At 54.4% G+C, this 17,101-nt stretch overlaps 1 protein-coding gene across 6 annotated transcripts in view; it reads right to left on the reverse strand.

Annotated features, from left to right (window-relative positions):
- Window positions 1–4,412: 4,412 nt before the first annotated feature.
- Window positions 4,413–17,101, reverse strand: part of SAMD4A (sterile alpha motif domain containing 4A) — a 98,861-nt gene continuing 86,172 nt past the window's right edge. For 3 of the 6 annotated variants that reach the window (XM_027703966.1, XM_027703964.1, XM_027703967.1), the window contains 5 exons: window positions 15,628–15,713; window positions 14,078–14,196; window positions 12,273–12,474; window positions 11,532–11,658; window positions 8,780–9,978 (listed from right to left, as the gene is read on the reverse strand). In XM_027703966.1, the coding sequence (XP_027559767.1) occupies window positions 9,779–9,978; window positions 11,532–11,658; window positions 12,273–12,474; window positions 14,078–14,196; window positions 15,628–15,713 (734 nt within the window). In that variant the 3' untranslated portion in view covers window positions 8,780–9,778. Of the gene's footprint in view, window positions 7,901–8,779; window positions 9,979–11,531; window positions 11,659–12,272; window positions 12,475–14,077; window positions 14,197–15,627; window positions 15,714–17,101 lie in introns of those variants that run through there. The other 3 variants (XM_027703968.1, XM_027703965.1, XR_003537380.1) reach the window with 2 other exon arrangements.

Below are 17,101 nucleotides of genomic sequence, written 5' to 3' on the forward strand. Positions count from 1 at the left end.
TATGGACCCCAAAATTGACTCTTTCTAGCCAAAAATCTGCCTTCCAGTGACTCAGTGGCTGCAGGCAAAGGCTTGGATCATCCTGGAGGCTTTGTGCATCCCTCACAACCTTCCAGCATCTCCGAGTTGCTTAATGAGCTCAAACAGCTCAAACCTGTCCCCTGGTTCCTACCCCTGGAGCGCTGTCGGTGTTGGGAAAGGACCCACAATCAGCTCTGCCCTTTGAGCCTTGGCTGAGCCCTCCTGCCCAGCTCCTGGAAATAACTTCTAGGAAAAGCTTTGCCTTCCAGTTGTTTTTAAAGTTCCACTCGTGATTTAGTAGTTGGGGGGGTATAAAAAAAATTAAAGCTCTTTTTAATAAGCCTTGACCTGGGAGGGACAGGAAATAAATCACAGCGTTCAAAGAAATTTTGCTGAAATACCCGGAGAATATAATCATGAGGAATTTATTTGTGTTTTTTCACAACTTTGCGTTTTGTTTTCGGTGTTGGGGCTCTGTGGGGGCATTTTTGGCAGAGTGGACTGTACCACGTTACCTCTGTTTGCTCTGCACCGAGACTGCGACAGGAAGGCAAAGGTTAAAAACCCACCCTAGGAGGGACCAACTCAACTGCACGGGCCTGAAAACGATTTAAAAAGCACCAGGGCAAACCACAGGGGTGCTGCTTTGGCCTGGGATGTGTGAATGCCACCAAGGGAGCGATTCCTGGGTGGGTGCCCCTCCATCCAACCTCCACGTGTGACCTGGGAATGCTGAGCCGGGTGCTGTGGGAGGGTGTCCACGCCTCAGCTCCGTCCTGCCCTGGCCCTGGGTGCCTGTAAACCCTCTCAGCATCCTGTGGTTCCACCAGGGAAGACGTATCTCACCCCACAGCTGGCATTTTATTTAGCTCCCTTGTCCTGGAATGCCAGTGGCAGCTGTGCACTGACCTGCTGGAGAGCTGTGGGAATGGGCGGAGGAAGCGACCTCGCTGCTCCAGCCAGGACGTGCTGGATGTGCAGGAAAAAGGCAAAATGTCAGGATACAGTCATTGGGACAGGCTCCCCAGGGCAGTGGGCACGGCCCCAAGGCTGCCAGAGCTCGAGGAGTGTTTGGACAATGCTCTCAGGCACGTGGTGGGATTGTTGGAATTGTCCTGTGCAGGGCCAGGGGTTGGACTCCATGATCCTTGTGGGTCCCTTCCAATTCAGGATATTCTGTGGCTCTGTGATCTCTGTTTTTGAAGCCGTGTTGGGTGACAGCCCTTGGCTGTGAGGACCCAAATACTTGCAGCCCTGGGGTGCCAGCCCTGGGCTCCGGGGGGGTTTCACCTCAGGTCTGTGCTCACCTTCTCCAGACTCTTCTCCACGGGGAGACCAGTGGGGAGGGAAATGGGTGTTGGTGCTGGAGGAGAGAAAGAGAAGGATGGGAAAGGTTTTGTAGGGAAGCAGCAGGGGGAGGAGGGAAGGATCGCTGGCAGGGAGTTTCCAAAGGCTCTGGCTGGGTGATGCCCAAGGTCAGGGATGTGGAGAGGGGCTGGTCCCGGCCTCGGCAGCGCCTGCCCGGGGACACACAGTCTGTGGCTCCCTCTGCTGAGCCCGGCCCCGAGCTCTGCTCACCACAGTGGAGGAACAGGAGCTTTCCTGGGGCTGGAAATGCTTTTTAGGGAGGCCCAGGGGTCACCCCGATGCCAGGCCAGTGGCTGGGGGTGGGAGAGGGGCACCCAGCCCCTCCCCTGCGTCCTGCTGCCGGGTGACACTGCAGACACTCACCTGTGCTGCCTCTCCACGGGGATGGGGATGGAACTGGTTTGTCTGAAAGAAGGGGCCACCTGCCAGGATGGATTTATTTTTAATTATTATTGTTATTTAAAATTGGCCAAAAATGTATTTTCTGTAGAAAAGTGGGAATTTTGGCTGAGCCTGGGCAACGTCTCCTCTGACCAGGTTTGGTCAGCAGGGTGTTTTCTTAGAGAAAAGAGGGAAAATCATAGAAACACGGACTGGTTTTGGTTGGAACAGACCTTAAAGATCACCTTATTCCAACGCCTGCCATGGGGATTTCACTAGACCAGGTTGCTCCAAGCCCCATCCAACCTGGCCTTGAACACTCCCAGGGATGGGGCAGCCACAGCTTCTCTGGGCAACCTGTGCCAGGGCCTCACCACCCTCACAGTCTAGAATTTCTTCCCAACATCCAATCTAAATCTTTCCTCTTTTAGTTTAAAACCATTCCCCTTGCTGCCATTTGCAGATTCCCGATTAAAAGCAGCTCCCTGGAGTGCTCAGTGTGACAAGTTCACTCCCTGGAAGTGCTGTCACACATCTGCCTGGGGGAGCTGAAACAGAACCAGGCCACGTGCAGGAACAACCAGCCCCTCAAAGCCTCGGGATGCACCAGCTCTGGGAATTATCCTCCCTGGAGGCCCTGTGGCATCACTTGCTGCTCACAAGGAGGTGGCAGAGGCCGTGCTGAGTGAAGGGGTCACGCTGCTGGCTCCAAGGAGCAGCAATCTGTATATCCTGGGAGCAGATCACTGGCTGGCAGGGATCAGCCCACCGGGATCATCCAGGTTCTCTGGCACAGCCGCAGCCAAAAGACGTGGGGAATTAATTATTCCTTGAACTCGAGGAGCTCTGCTGGTAAAGCCCTCTCTGTCTTGATTAAAAACTTCCCTGCAGTGGGAAATCCCTGCCTGCTGCCGCTCAAGGATTGTTCCCTGGGATATTCCCCTCGCTGTTAAACAGGAGACACTTGTACCTGCACCGGGAGCCAGGGGTCAGGGCCAAAGGAACAGGAGCATCCCTTTGGAGGCCATACCTGGTTGGCTCCAGGGCTGGGGCTGCTTCTCTGTCACCCTTTGGAATAGATAGACACGGAAAAGATCCTGTTAACAAGACAACCTGGGGTTATCCAGCTTCTGCTGGGATCACCACGGCCCAGCAGCTGCTAAAACAGCAGCCACCAGCTCTGGCCTTGCTCCCAGCTGGACATGGGGCAGGAAAAGGGGAGCCCACCACCCCTGCGCTGGACGGGGCTCAGGTCTGGTGTAATCTGGGTGCACTGGTTGGGAAGGCCTTTAATATCCAGAATGGATTCATCCAACAGCTCCTGGCAGCACGGAAATTATTTTTTTTTCCTTTAGGTTTTTGTATTTTAAGCCTCTTTCCAGCTCGCCCGCCGGTGGGACCCACAGACTCTCCCTAACCACACACAACTGCCACGGACTTTCCTTGGAGCCTTTTCAGCCTCTCCAGCTCCGGTTTTCCATCCCAGAGGTGTTTTTTTTGCCTTTTCCTTTCCCTTTTCGTTCTCTGTTAGTGCAACAAACCCGTGCTGTGAGACCCAGACGGCGGCACACGGACCTGGAAAGGCCGACTGTTTATGGAAGGAAATGGTGCTTCTCTGGGATTTAGGGAATGCTTGTCTGAGCTGTGCCGGGAGGCTGATTCCCGGCAGGCACAGGGAGATGTTGCCATTGGGCTGTGGATGTGGGTGCTCTCCTGGACCGGGAAATCCAGGTGGGACCGAACACTGTGAGGAATCTTTCCCTCCTGGGGTGGTCCTGCCCGGGGTGCTCAGGAGCATCCTAAATAGAAGGTGCTTTAGGACATGGTTTTGAGTGTTTGGCCTCACCAACATTTGGTGATCCGACTAGGAATCTCTTCCCAGGAGGAGCAGCAGATGAAGCCTTCAAACAACCTGAAGAAGCCCCATTTTTCCAAGTTCTGCTCCTTGCGGGGGACATGAGCCCCCCTGATGCCTGTGGAGGGGCAGTGAGCTGTGTCCAGGACACTCAGGAGCTCTCTGGAGGCCCACAGTGTTGCGGAGGGAAAGGGACACAAGGGCAGGAATGGCCAAGGTGATGATTCAGAGCTTGGACTGGCTGGGAAGAGCCTGCAGAGCTGGGCTTGGTCAGCCTGGAGAAGCGGAGGCTCAGTCTGAGAAAATATGGAAAAAGCAGGGGCAGAAGCCACAGTCCCGCCTTCAGCACCTCCCACGGCCGAGTGTCTGCTCCGAGTGTCCTTCCCCACCCACTCCAGCCCCAGGCAGGTCTGAAACCTGCAGGTTTTAAGCCCAGAATGAACCCAACCTTCAAATCCCACCCCAGGTGTCTCCATGCACACGCTGAGGCCGAGCCGGCTCCTCTGTGTGCCTCCGCAGCCTCCGAGCTGCTCCCACCCCAATCCCAAAGGAAAACCCTGTATCCAACCATCTCCCTGGGTGTGGGCATCCCAAAGGGACAGCGAAGCAGCTGCGTGGGGAATGCCAGGGATTCGGGTTTATATATAAAGACACTAAACCCCCTGTGGAACCGCACGGCTCCTCCCTCTCACCCACGGGGGCTGAACGTGGGTTTAATTCCATTTTTTTTTTTTTCTGTTATAAAGTCTGCCAAGAGGAGGATAAATAAGGAGGCGCCACACCCCAGTGTTACAAAACCTTGTATTAATCATCTCCCTTCACTTTCAATATACCGCGGATATGAAATATAGCCATGGTTCCGAGTTACATGGGAGGAAATGAGTAATAAATACATCGGAGCAAGTGGAAATCACGAGGGTGTTTTCACTGGGAACAACATTGGAAAACTGTACACTTGCAAAGACCGGCATATCTCCAAACATTAGTATTTCTTTATATCGGGAAGCTTTTACATGTAACAAACATGCTATTGCCATATATGACCAAAAAAAGGAGAAAAAAAAAAAAAAAAAAGGAAAATTTAAAAAATAGGCATTGCTCGGCAACATTAACTAGGCAAAAATAGTTCTTTTGTGCACTAACTTTGTACAGAAAAACCAGGACGAAAGGCATGCATGGACAAGGAAAGGCTGCCCGGGAACGGCATGCAACAGAAAAGAGGTCAAAGCTCTTTAAAGTCAGCTTACAATAGGCATAAATACATCAGGGTTATATATATTAATAAGGGAGGAAGTATTCTGTTTAACATTATTAACATTCCTGTTTTTTTAAGTATTTTTCTTTTTTTTTTTCTTTTTTTCTTCCTATTCCTCCCAGAGGAATACACATTCACCTTTAAGTAAAGATAAAGGAATACAAAAAATAAAACTCACTTTGCAAACTCTGATGACTCGTATAAAATCAACTTTAGTGTTATCGTCGCTGTGTGCAAATTATAGACGTCTGCGGGACCCACTTTCCATCAGGCACATTCCAAAAGCCAAACCTGGGGCGCAGCCACACCCCGACATGGAGAAAGGTGACAACAGAAATCGCTTCCCCTAAGCGCTGACCCACCCCCGGCTCCGCTCGCGGGCGGCAATCACAGTTTTGGATTTTCCTGCCGGATGCTGGCCGGGCTTGACCTCCCCCTTTCCCAACTCCTCCAAGGGTTTTAATGAGCTGAGCGAGCGCAGGTAAAGCCCAGCTCCAGCCCAGCCGAGCTCAGGGCTTGTCCCTGGGGAGGGGGGGACACACCTGGAAGGGACAGGGGTTGTTTCCCCGCGGGAGCATCCGCCGGACCCAAGGCCACTTGGGTGCTGAGCTGGCCGGGCTCCCCGCGCAGCCGGGGACGGCTCAGGGGAACAGCACCAGGAAAAAGGTCCCCGGCGGCGCTGGGGGGGCCCGGGGCTGGCTCTGGGAGAGCAGCGGGATTGGGGGGGGGACATTCCCGCCCCACGCCCAGGACCCCGCGGCGGCGACACCTCCGACGTGGGATGGGACAGTTGCAGCGGGGTGAGCGGGGGATACAAAAAAGAAAGGCACTGCCGCTTTATTACTGAATATTTGACTTCACAGCCTCGCTCATGCAACTGTTGGGGTTTGTGTTCTTTTTTTTTTAGTTTTCTTTTTTTTTTCTTTTTTTGCTTTTTTTTCTTTCTATAAATAATTTTTATTTCTTTTCCTCTTAAGCTTCTTCCCCTGGAGCTCTGCTGCCCGCACTCAGCACGGGCAGCCAGAGCCAGGCAGCACTTCCCGAACGCAACTGAAGCCACTTTCTTTGTTGTTTTTACTTAAAAAAAAACCAAAACAAAACAAGAAACAGCAAACACAACTAAGTCGTTATTAACCTCTACACTGTCAATGGAAAATAAGCTTTTTTTCTTTTGCCTTTTTTTTTTAAACAACAAAAGGAAAAAAAAACAATTGAATTATTTGGTGGTTGTTAATAACAGACATTATCATGGTTCCCAGCCATAGCAAGTTAATAGGTAATATATCCAAAATAATCTCTCTGAACAATCAGAAAACCTCCGTGTCCATAGTCAGCGAAGGAATAAATAGAATTTCAGCTCTGTAAATACACTGGAGCCTCCCTGAGGGAGGCTCCTGCTACGGCGGTTCCCTTCACACCTCACAAGCTGGGGGTGCTTGGGGGTGACCCAGGTCCCCAGCGCCGACCCCCCACTTCGCCTCCACCTCCTCACACCTCTTCCCAACCTCCCTGGCTTTCCTGTTTTCCCTTCTCCACCCTCCCCATCACCCCCGCCTCAATCTCCTGCCCGCTGGGAAGCAGGACACCAAGGAACAGCAAACATAAAACATTGCATTTGGCACTTGGGTTTGGTTTTTTTGTTGTTTTTTTTTTTTTTTTTTAGGAAACAACAACTTAAAAAACGCTGCATGGCAAAAGGATTCACACATCTCCTGGCATTCACACATCTCCCAACCCTGCCAATGCTCCGGCTCCCCCTAAGCCCCCAGCCTGGCTCCTGCTGATCCCAGCACACGATCCTGCCCATCAGTGCCAATTGGGAATATTGCTGCAACCCACCACCTCCCTTCATTAACTAATTTCACATTAATTATTATTATTCCATCAGAGGACGTGGAGCAGCATCGGGACCAGCGGGAGCAGCGCTCCAGGTCTGAGCAGCACCAGGCCAGATTTACCTCTTTAACACCAAATTTAGCTCCCGTTATAAAAAGCAGCAGCGGGTGAGGAGCAGCCCAGCCACTGCCATCCCCATCTCCTGCCTGGCACATGGTTAATGCCAAGAAAACAGGGCTGTGAAGCTGCATTTTGGTGCCCTTTGGGGCTTAGGTTTTATCTGGGGGCTCCTTCATCCCTTGTTGGCCACCCCAGGGCTGGAAGAGCCCGTCACGGCTGGATTTAGGCAGGCTGGGCCAGATGTGTGAAGCCAGGATGCAGCAGCTTCCTGGTACCTGCACAGGCAAGGCAAGAGACACTGAAACTCTCCCAGTGTCCCCCAACTTAACCAACATCCCCTGGGACCCTCCTCTGGGCGAGATGCCCCCACTCCCTCCAGCATCCCGATCCACGCCGGGACACAGGGATGGGCACCCGCCGACCCTCCGCTGCCCTGAGCACAATGCTGCCTCCAAACTGTGGGTCTCTTGGTTAAACCAAAAGGAAATTCTGGGGTTATTTTACTATTTCTGTTCAAATCTGGGCTCGCTGGGCCAGTCCGTGAACGCAGCGGCACTCAAGAGGTGGGACCGCCGGCCCCGAGGCCCCCGGCGGGGCAGGCAAATCCTCCCCAAAGGGCTTTTTGGGCCACACACCCCTGCGTGATGTTCCGTACTCCTTGGTATCCTCATCCAGGACCAGGGTCTGCCCACGGTGCTCCGGTGACCCCTCCGTTGTCAGCGTTCTGCTCCGCATCCCCCCCCGACCTCCCCGCGCTGCTCCGTCATCGCCGCTGAGCTTCCGCCACCTTTCCCCCCCCAACCCCGCCCCCAGCATGGATGTAATAAATGACAACACAAATTCCAAGTCTAATGATATGTTCACAAGGACAATCTACACATTCACAAAATTAAAACAGGAGAGAGAGAGAGAGAGAGAAGGAGAGAGGAGAGGAGAAAGGATGCAAGCTATCGCTGAGGCTCCCTGCAAGCCCCGACCTCGCCGCTGGACCCGCAGCAGTTGTTGTCCCGGCCAGCGTCCCCGTCGCGACGCCTTCTAGATCGTGGAGGTTCTGTCGACACCATCTGCAAGGAAGGGAGAGTTAGGAACAGCTCCAGTGAGCACTGGTACCTCCCCGAGCTGGGGATTTGGGGGATGGACCCCCCGGAGCACCCCCAACCCACCACCCCATAGGTGAGGCGGTACCACGGGGCCACCCCGCTCCCCAAATCTCCCCAAGGGGTGTGGAAAGGTTTTGGGGTGTCACCACTTTGCTGGTCCCTCTGTGTCACCAACTGTCCCCACCCTGCACCAGCCCCCCCACGTCGCTGTCCCAACACTGTTCCAGGCCTGCCACGACCCCTCTTCTGGGAGCAGAGGTGGTTTCTTGGCAGCCCAGACTCGCCACAAGGTGGATGAGAGTCTGGAACCCTCCTACAGCAGGACAAGTTCCTGCCACCCTGGCCAGGAGTGGGGGGATGGGGACGGAGCCAGTCCCAGGGGCTGCCTTGCCCCCCAGCTCACCCAGCCCTGCGAAACTCGCACCACAGAGGATGCAAAATTTTCCTCCATGAGAATCATGGATGGACAAAAAGCTCCGGGAGTTGTTTCTGTCTCTCCAGAGCCCTTGTTCCCAGCATCCCGTGGCAGCAGGGATGCATCCAGCCACAGCCCAATCCCAGCAGAGAGGGATCCACAACCCACCCCAAAGCCTCACAACCGACCTGCTACCAGCTGCCCCCTCTCCCCACCCCTTGGGGCCAGAAATCAGCACCCAACAGTATTTCCAACCCTTCAGCCCCAACCACCCCCCATCCCAAACCCCCATCCCCGGGATGGAGAGCGGCGTGGGGCAGCTCCCAGGGTGGCTCTGGAACAGAGCACTCCCTGTTCTGCCACCCGGGGCACCACGGCCACCTCCCTCCTCGAGACTGAAAACAAACAGGTTTGTTACGCCTTTTTTGTTTTTTTTTTTCTCCCCCGAAGGTTTATTTTTTTAAGAGCTATTTATAGCACGACCGGTTTGGAGAGGCTCGGGGAATGCGACCTGGAGAAAATAACTCAGAGGAACAGTACCCTGCACAGGAACAAGACAGCTAAGCCTCGCCTGGGAACACGCCGGGGAAACGCTTCGGGTGACAGCAGTGTCCTTGTTTTCCCGGCCAGGGATGCTGCCAGGGCCCTGCTGCCTCTCACAGTCCTTGTTCTCGTGTCCCTCTCCCTGGGAAGGGCTGTCGCATCCGCAGGGAGCCCGGTGGCACTTGTCCTCCCCGAGGACTCCTGGTGGCACTCGTCCTCTCCCAGGGCTCTGAGTGGCTCTCATCCTCTCCAAGGACTCCTGTCCCCAACCATCCGGTGCAGTCCAGGATTGCTGGGAGCATGACCTGCGCTGGTTATTCGGGTTATCCCAGGTCCGGGCGATGCTGGTGGCCGTGCTCATCCTGTCTCTGGGCTCATCCCTTGTCGGTGAGGGGCACCGGGAGCTTCCGGTGCCGGTGCTTTGTGCTGCACTGGGCTCTCCATCACGCTGCTGCTGCTGCTGCTGCCTTTTCCATCTTTTCTGCTTGTTTTTCCCCCTGATCCTCCTCCCTCCCTGTGCCCGTTATCCACTGGCACCCACCAGCGCCCGGCAGGGTTTCAGCCCCGCGCCGTGGGGCTCCCGCACCCCCCAGCCAAACGAGGGATCCAGTGGCAGAAGGGAAAACACTCCAAAACCTGTGACCCATCCAGTGGCAGGGGGTTTATCGAGAGCTAACGAGAGTAGCAAGCTAACACTAATTATCATTAGCAAGCTGACGAGTGGCTAATTAGCACAGACTCCACTAGTGCTGGTGCGATCCCTGCGTTCGGCTTCACCCCCTGCCCCGGCACCTCGCCGAGGGGAGACAATATCCCTGTCTGAACGCCCTCGGGAGCATCCCTGGGAGCATCCCTGCATCCAGCCCCGCCACCATCCCGCCCCCTCACAGCCACAGCCTGTCCCAGCTTTTGGGGGGCGCGGGGCAGGGGCAGGTGCTGGGGGGCTCAGTGGAGGAGGCGTGGACGTGCTGGAAGAGCCCGAGGAGGAGGGAATGCTCACCGCTGAGTGCGTGCTCCGTCATGCTCAGGCACAGGGACTCCAGCCTGTTGTTGATGTCAGGTTCAGTCACCGGCACCTGGAACTCTGCAGGGAGAAAGGGAACAGGAGGCCTTGGTCAAGGACTTGCCTGCCCTGCTCTGTGTGGGTGGGGGAATCACCCCAAAAATGCCCCAGGAGGGTCTGACTGGGCTCAGGCAGCGCTTCCATTCCTGGTGCGATCACCTCCAGCAAGAGATGGTCACAAAAATAGTCATCACTTCCCCGTTATCCCAAGGGATAAATCTGGGGAGCCTCAATGGCACTGCAGAAGAAGGGGATGGAAATGAGGGGTTCAGGTGCTGTTGAGAGATGTGGGGGGAGCTGGGGGGAGATTGGGACCCCCACCCAGGGAGGGTGCAGCCCTGGGGACCTCTCAGGGCTGGATGCTGTCCGTGCAGGCAGGGTCAGTGCTTGGACATGGGATGGCAGCACAGACCGGCTGTCTGGCTTCTCCGTGGCCAGCTTGGCTCCCAGGCTTGGCTCCCACAAAAAAGGGGGGGATACACATGAACTCTGGTGTGCTGCAACGCCCCATCCTAAACTAAACAGCAGCAAACTTTACCCACCCTGCAGCAAAACCTGCAAATACAGCTTGTGCTACTGCTGGACAGCATGTCCCGCTTTCCACTGGCTCACAGAGACATGGAATAAGATCCAGGAGGGTTGAGGTCCTCCCACAGCCCAGCACAAAGGGGTTTGTGAGCCCAGCACTGAATTATTGCTTATTTTCCTCGCGACTCATCCGCAGTTTGGCTCCCCAATCCTCCTACGCCCTCATCCACCGCAGGCTGACACGCAGGAGAAACCCATTTATTCTCCTCCAACGCCTGAGAAAAGTGCCCTTGTCCCGGTGCTTAATCAATACCCGGGAACAGCCGCTGTTCCTGCTGCACGGAACATTTGCTGCCCAAATGCTGCAGTTAAACACCGGCGGCGTGTGAGGTGAGGGGAGCTGCCAGCCCACACCAGGAGCCTGCGGATGAGGGTGGGCCTACTGGGGGCATGGAACTCCCTGTCCCGTGGGGCAAATTGTTATGGTGTGTCGGTAGGAAAAGGCACACTCAAAGGCTAATGAAGGGATACACAAACAGGCTTCCTCAGGGGCAGGATGCTCCAGGGTCAGGGTCCAAGGTCAGCGGGATCCTCCCTGACTCAGAGGATGCTCCTATATACAGGAGCATTTTGGCAGTGTTTGGGAAGGAAGCACTGACACAGCACCATTTCCCTTCACACGCAGTGTGGAAAGAATTTCCCTTGAGCGCACAAAGGCAGCCCTTCCACACTGGGGCTCCGTGTCCATCCATGAGGAAAAAGTGATGGATGAGCTACTGCCATTCCACCTGACACAAGCCCTTCAGAAGCAAGGTAGGTAAAGCACCAGCACCATGATTATATATAGATGGTATATACAGGGTCAAAAATCCCTCCAGTAATGTCTGTGGTTCAGTTAACTCAGGAATTCAAAGATATCTCAGTGGGAACACACCATGCTGTCACAGGCCATGTGCCTGCACTGAGGCTCACCAGCACAGCTCCTTTCACACCTCCTCTTGTCTCAGTGGGCTGTGGGTAAGTGAAAAAGCAAACCTGGTGCCTACCTGGCTGCTGAAACATCAGCATGGTCTGCGGGGAGGTGTGGACGGGCAGCGAGCGCGTCCTCTGCACCGAGCTGTGGCTCCGGCTGGGCATGCTGTTACTGCCCCCAGGGTTGGCAAACCAGAGGTTCTGTGGGGAGCAAACAAAGTGTGGGATGTGAAACAATGTGCCACGGATTTATAACCAACCCCCTTGGGCTCACAGAAGCATAGAATGGGGGATCGTTAAGGATCATCTAGTTACAACTTCCCTGCCATGAGCAGGGACACCTTCCACTAGACCAGGTTGCTCCAAGCCCATCCAACCTGGCCTTGAACATTTCCAGGGATGGGGCAGCCAAAACTTCTCTGGGTAACCTGTGCCAGGGCCTCACCACCCTCACAGTCTAGAATTCCTTCCCAATATCTCATCTAAATCTCCCCTGTGTCAATTTAAAACCCCTTCCCCTTGTCCTTCACGATCTGCCCTGGTCAAAAGTCTCTCTCCCTATTTTTGTAAGCTCCTTTAAGGACTCAGCTCTCCCCCATCCACCTCTTCCTCTGCCCGCCTCTTGCAGGTCCCTCTTCCACATCCCACTGTGCCACTGAGGGGAGCGCAACCCAAACACTTGCAAACTGCTCTTAGTTGCTTGAAGAGGTAGGGGGGGGAAGAAAAGAGATCCAGACAAGTTAGAGGAGGAAAATCAAAGGAAGCTTGTGGGAAAAGGGACGGAAGGGCTGGAGCTGCCACGGACGCGGACCAACCTGTCTGCCTTGCTTGAGGATGGCGGGGCTGGCGGCAGGGCTGCGCTGGGGGGTGCCCAGCAGCCCAGTGGGGCCCAGCAGCCCCAGCCGGGCCGTGGGGAGGTTGCGGGAGGGGATCTGGAACTGACGGGGGTTCCTCCGGCCCAGCCCCGCCCCCGCGGATCCGGCTGTCGGGAGGGAGTTCGACTGGCCAAAGCCTCGGCTGCGGAGAGAGAAAGCGCTGGGGGTGAGGGACTGACCCCTGTGAGTCCCCTCTGTGAGGGGACGAGAGGACAGGGCTGCAGGAGAGGGGTCCCGACCCTCCCACCCCACTGAGGACGGTCCTTCCATCCTGCACGGGCAGCAGGAAGGAGGAAGTCTGGGTGTGCAGCATCCTTTCTTCTTCCCCAGTGCCAGGCACCCTCCCGCCCCTTCGGCAGGTCTCAGGTTCACATTTGTTCTCTTTAAAGTTTATTTTACTCCCGCAAAATGGGCCTGTTCTTAAACACAAGGTAAAATAAGTAATGCCCCAGGCACCTGGTTTCTTTGAGATCTCTTGTGTGTGGATTCTCTAGAGTCTAATAAAAGCTCAGCTTATGCTGTTGGGTTTTCTTTACTTGGACCTTCTCCCCTTCCAGAAGGTTCATTTTTAAAAAGATGGTCCTCTCTGAGACTTCTCAAGTTCTGTAAAATTTGGTCAGATTGACCTAACAAGTCCAAGATATACCAGGGAGGACTGAGTGAAAGGTGCTTTCCTGCAGAGGTGGGACTGGCTCTGCACCCACTCCCATTTCCACACTGTAATCCCTTATCCAGCTCCCTGTGGCCAGAGCAAAACCATCCAGACCTAAGACCACAAAGCCCAAACATCCTGAAACGCACATCTCAGAACACCAAGCCATCTTTAATTCCAGGAGGGACGGGTTGCACACACCAGCATCCCTCTCCACGTGGTTTTTGCATTTAAAACCCACAGAATGACACAAAAAATAACCAGTTAATCCTTGGAAACACAAGCAGTGAGGGTGCCCTCAATACCTGGTGTCACCTAGGTGTCCCTGCCCATTCAGCTGGGACAGCAAACAGGTCCATCAAACACCTTTGCTCTTGTCTATTCCACTTTTGATCCTGTCACCAACACTGAAACCACTTGTTTTAATCCATTCCAAGATACTTTGTTTCATGGAACCGGGGACCACTCCAGTTCTGTGATCCTTCCTTCTGAACTCTTCATCCCAGCTGTCCCATTGCTCCCAGTTAACTCCAAAACACTTTCTTTCTGGAGAATAAATCACTTGCACCAGAGTGCAATACACCAGATTTTGCAGAATGAAGCAAAGGGCTGATGTTGCTAAAACTGATCTAAAAATACCTGTTCCTGCCATACTCCAACACTTCTCAGGATCACCTGAAATCCACCTTGGAAGTGAGCAAACACAGTGTCCCCAGCACAGCCCTTTTTATTTGCCACTTGACAGCTTTTGGGGGAACTTCACTGCTGATGCCACCAGCAAAGGGCAGCAGACACAGAGCCCAGCGTTGGGGATATGCTCCACAGCTGGGAAGTGCCAGATTTGGAGTCAGGGAAACCTGGTGGGATCAGTAGGGAAGGCACTGAACCCACATGCAAGTAAAACCCTGTTCCCTTCCCAGCCAGCGCCTGGGGTCTTATTGCTGAAGCTTTTCCTGCTCTCCTGCCTCCCAAAATATGGCTCTGAGTCCATCAGGATCCATCCTTTCCCTCTGGGAGACACTGGTCCCACTCGGAATGCTCTTGCTCTGGCCACTGCATCCATCCATCCTTCCCCTCCCAAAATCCCGCTTACCTCCTCTGCTGCCGATAGCCTGACAGCTCCAGGAGGGATTTCCGAGGGAAAGACCGAAAGAGTTTCTGCACCTGCTGTTTCCATGACAGCAGCCGCTTCTTCTGGATCTCTGTAAACGCCTGTCCCCCAAAAAAGAGAGAGAAAAATAGGAACTGAATGAATATTTTTCTGGACAAAGGGAGGAGGGATGTGTGTGCGGGTAAAGAAGAGCAGCTGGAGCTGGCCATCATCAAGTCCAGAGAGAAACCCTGGTCTCCCTCAAGGATTTTACTCATCTCAGGTGGAGAAAACGCTCCAGCAGCATTCCCTGTGTCCCAGAGTCACACAGCCTGCCTGTGCCCCAAGGCTGCCAACCCCTTTTGGCAGAGCAGGGGCTTGATGGTGGGTCCCGATGGGTGGTGAAATTTGTCACCTGGACATGGTTCTGGAAATGCTGCCAGGGTGGGAAAAGCTGGGATTTGGAAAGCTGATCTGCCCTGTGGCATCCTGCATCCCATCCTCCTTCTCAGGGATGGGCAGAGCTTGGCTCTGATCCTGCCACCACTCTCTGTGGGAGGTGACCCGGGGTGAGCCCTGTCACCCACCCAGGCTCCCTGCAAAGGTCACCCCAGCAGGGGATAGACCTGATCCCAGAGCTCCAGACAGGAGGTGTGGGTGACAGGGACACCCATGTGCCACCACTGCTAACTTTAGATGCCCAAGGTCTCCATGCTGCCGGCAGAGAGGAGCTGAGGTCTCCGGAGGACAATCTGGAGGCTAATTAGTGCCTGAGATGATTGCTTTGAACTACCCTCTGGAGGAGACACTCTCTCCTGGTGCTGATTATGCCAGAGCCAAAGCAGAAGGTGGTCCTGGGACACAGGCTGGCACTGGTGGGAAAAGTGCAGGCTCTCTGGGAAAAGCTCCATGTCCTCCTGCCTTTGTTCTCCAGCCCCCACCACCTCTGCTCCCCCAGTGTGTGATCTCCTCCCGATCCCTGCCATATGGGCAGCTGAGGAAAGCAGCTTGTTCTTCCAGGTACAGCCAGCGTGGGTGGGAAACGCTGCAGGACACCAGGGACACCAGCCATCCCTCCCTGCCACAGGGCAGGAGCGTGCCAGAGCCCTGTGGCACAGCCTGGGCCATCCCCAGCCATCCCCCCATCCACATCTGCCGGGAGCAGCAACAGATGTAAAATCCCTGTTGCAAAATCCCACGTGTTGCAAAACAGGAGGAGGCAACGCCAAGGGATCGCCGGGTCTGTCTGATGGAAACCGCCCGCACGCTCATCCCGGGATTCTTCCTTTCATCCAGCTGCCGACGGGACTGTCACGTGCCAGATGAATTTCCCAGCTCCAGGCCTTGGGAATTAAATGAGCGTGGGGGGGAAGCAACATTTCCATGCACCACGTCGGAGCTACCGCCCGTTCCAGCCCTGTTCTGTCAGAATTACTATTAATACCCCCCAAAAATATTTGTGTTAGAAACCGGAGGGTTTACGTAAACAGACACTTTGGAAACAGTTTCTAAGTGATGGGAACAACAGTCTGAGATGATCCCTCACGACTCACCTCGTGGATTAGACATTTGTCTATGAGCTGTAAATAGGAACTTATATTCTCTTCGTCGGGTCGGGAAACTAAAAGTTGTGTGCAGACTGGAAAAAAGAGAGACAAGAGAAGGGAAATGGGGATGGGGACACCCAGATGGGATCCAGGGTAGTCCAACAAATGCCTTGGACATCCCGTTTCCCTTGTAACCACGGGCAGGTTTTCTCATCGGCGAGAAAAAACGCCCTTCCCCAATTCCTGCCATGCCGTCCTATATTTAGGGCCGGATTTTGTTCACTGTTATGAAGGTGTAAATCCAGAGTAACACCACTGGAGTCCCCAAAATTAGACCTGAGCAACTCAGGGGCACAGGATTATTCCCTATTCCTAGGCCAGAGAGCTCCGGCTCCTATGGCTAAAGTCTGCCCCTGTTGCACATGGATTCTCACCTTTCCTGGAGGATTTTAACCTCTTTTGGAACTAGTGCCATAAAAGCAAGTGGGAATGTGCTCACAGAGGAATGAGTTTCTCCTGTCATAACCCCTGGGCAGGGATGCCTTGCAGTCCAGGAAGACACCTCATCCTGGCAGGGCTTGTGCCACACTTTGGCATTTGTCACGGGAATAAAATGGGGCCAAGAGCCCCATGTTTGGCTGTGCCTGCAGGGAATCAGCTGGAGACATACTCTGCACCAGGTTTCTGCATAGAAAACACCTCAGTTATTTTTTTGTCAAAAAAAGTTGGAACTAGGGACAAGGCTCATATTTCTTTGTGGCATCCCAAAGAGTTTCTTTCTGATCTCAGTCTTCTGCAGATGAGACCCCCCTTTCCCACTTCCCCAGGGAGATCTTCCTTCACTCAGCCAGCACTGACACCTCAAGTGCCACTAACAGGGTTTAGGGCACGTCCAAGCTCACACAGATTTGCTCCAAGAGCCCTGTATAAAGCACAGGAGGTCAGTCTCCACCTCACATTGCTTCTGTCACCTCTCAGTGTGTTACTCCTGATGCAAAGCTGTGCACCCTGCACCAGGCATGGAATGGCACCGAAGTATTCTGGAAGTCCTGCATCTAGACTGGGGCTTAAAAAGGAGCTTGGACCCACTGACTGGCACTCCAGATGGTTCATGTCCAGCCCATGCACCACTGCTACCTCCCCACAAACAGAGCAAGTCCAAGGGATGCTGCTGAAAACACCTCTGGACTGCTGGGATGACCCCAGGGCTCTGAATGGGAAGGGAGAGGATGCCCTCCACCCCTGACCCGAGGGAAAGGATACTATCCACCTTGGACCTGGGAGTGGGAGAGGATGCTACTGGGGCAGGGAGAGGATGCTACTGGGGCAGGGAGAGGATGCTCTCCATTTCAGACCTTTCTGGGGTAGGTAGAGGATGCTACTGGGGCAGGGAGAGGATGCTCTCCATTTCGGACCTTTCTGGGGCAGGCAGCCTGTCCCACCACTGCCCCTCCCCGAAATCACAGCCCACCTCCCCATC

This window comes from Neopelma chrysocephalum, unplaced genomic scaffold (assembly GCF_003984885.1).
Source record: "Neopelma chrysocephalum unplaced genomic scaffold, ASM398488v2 Primary Assembly neopelma1_253, whole genome shotgun sequence".
In the NCBI taxonomy this organism is placed as follows: Eukaryota; Metazoa; Chordata; class Aves; order Passeriformes; family Pipridae; genus Neopelma; species Neopelma chrysocephalum.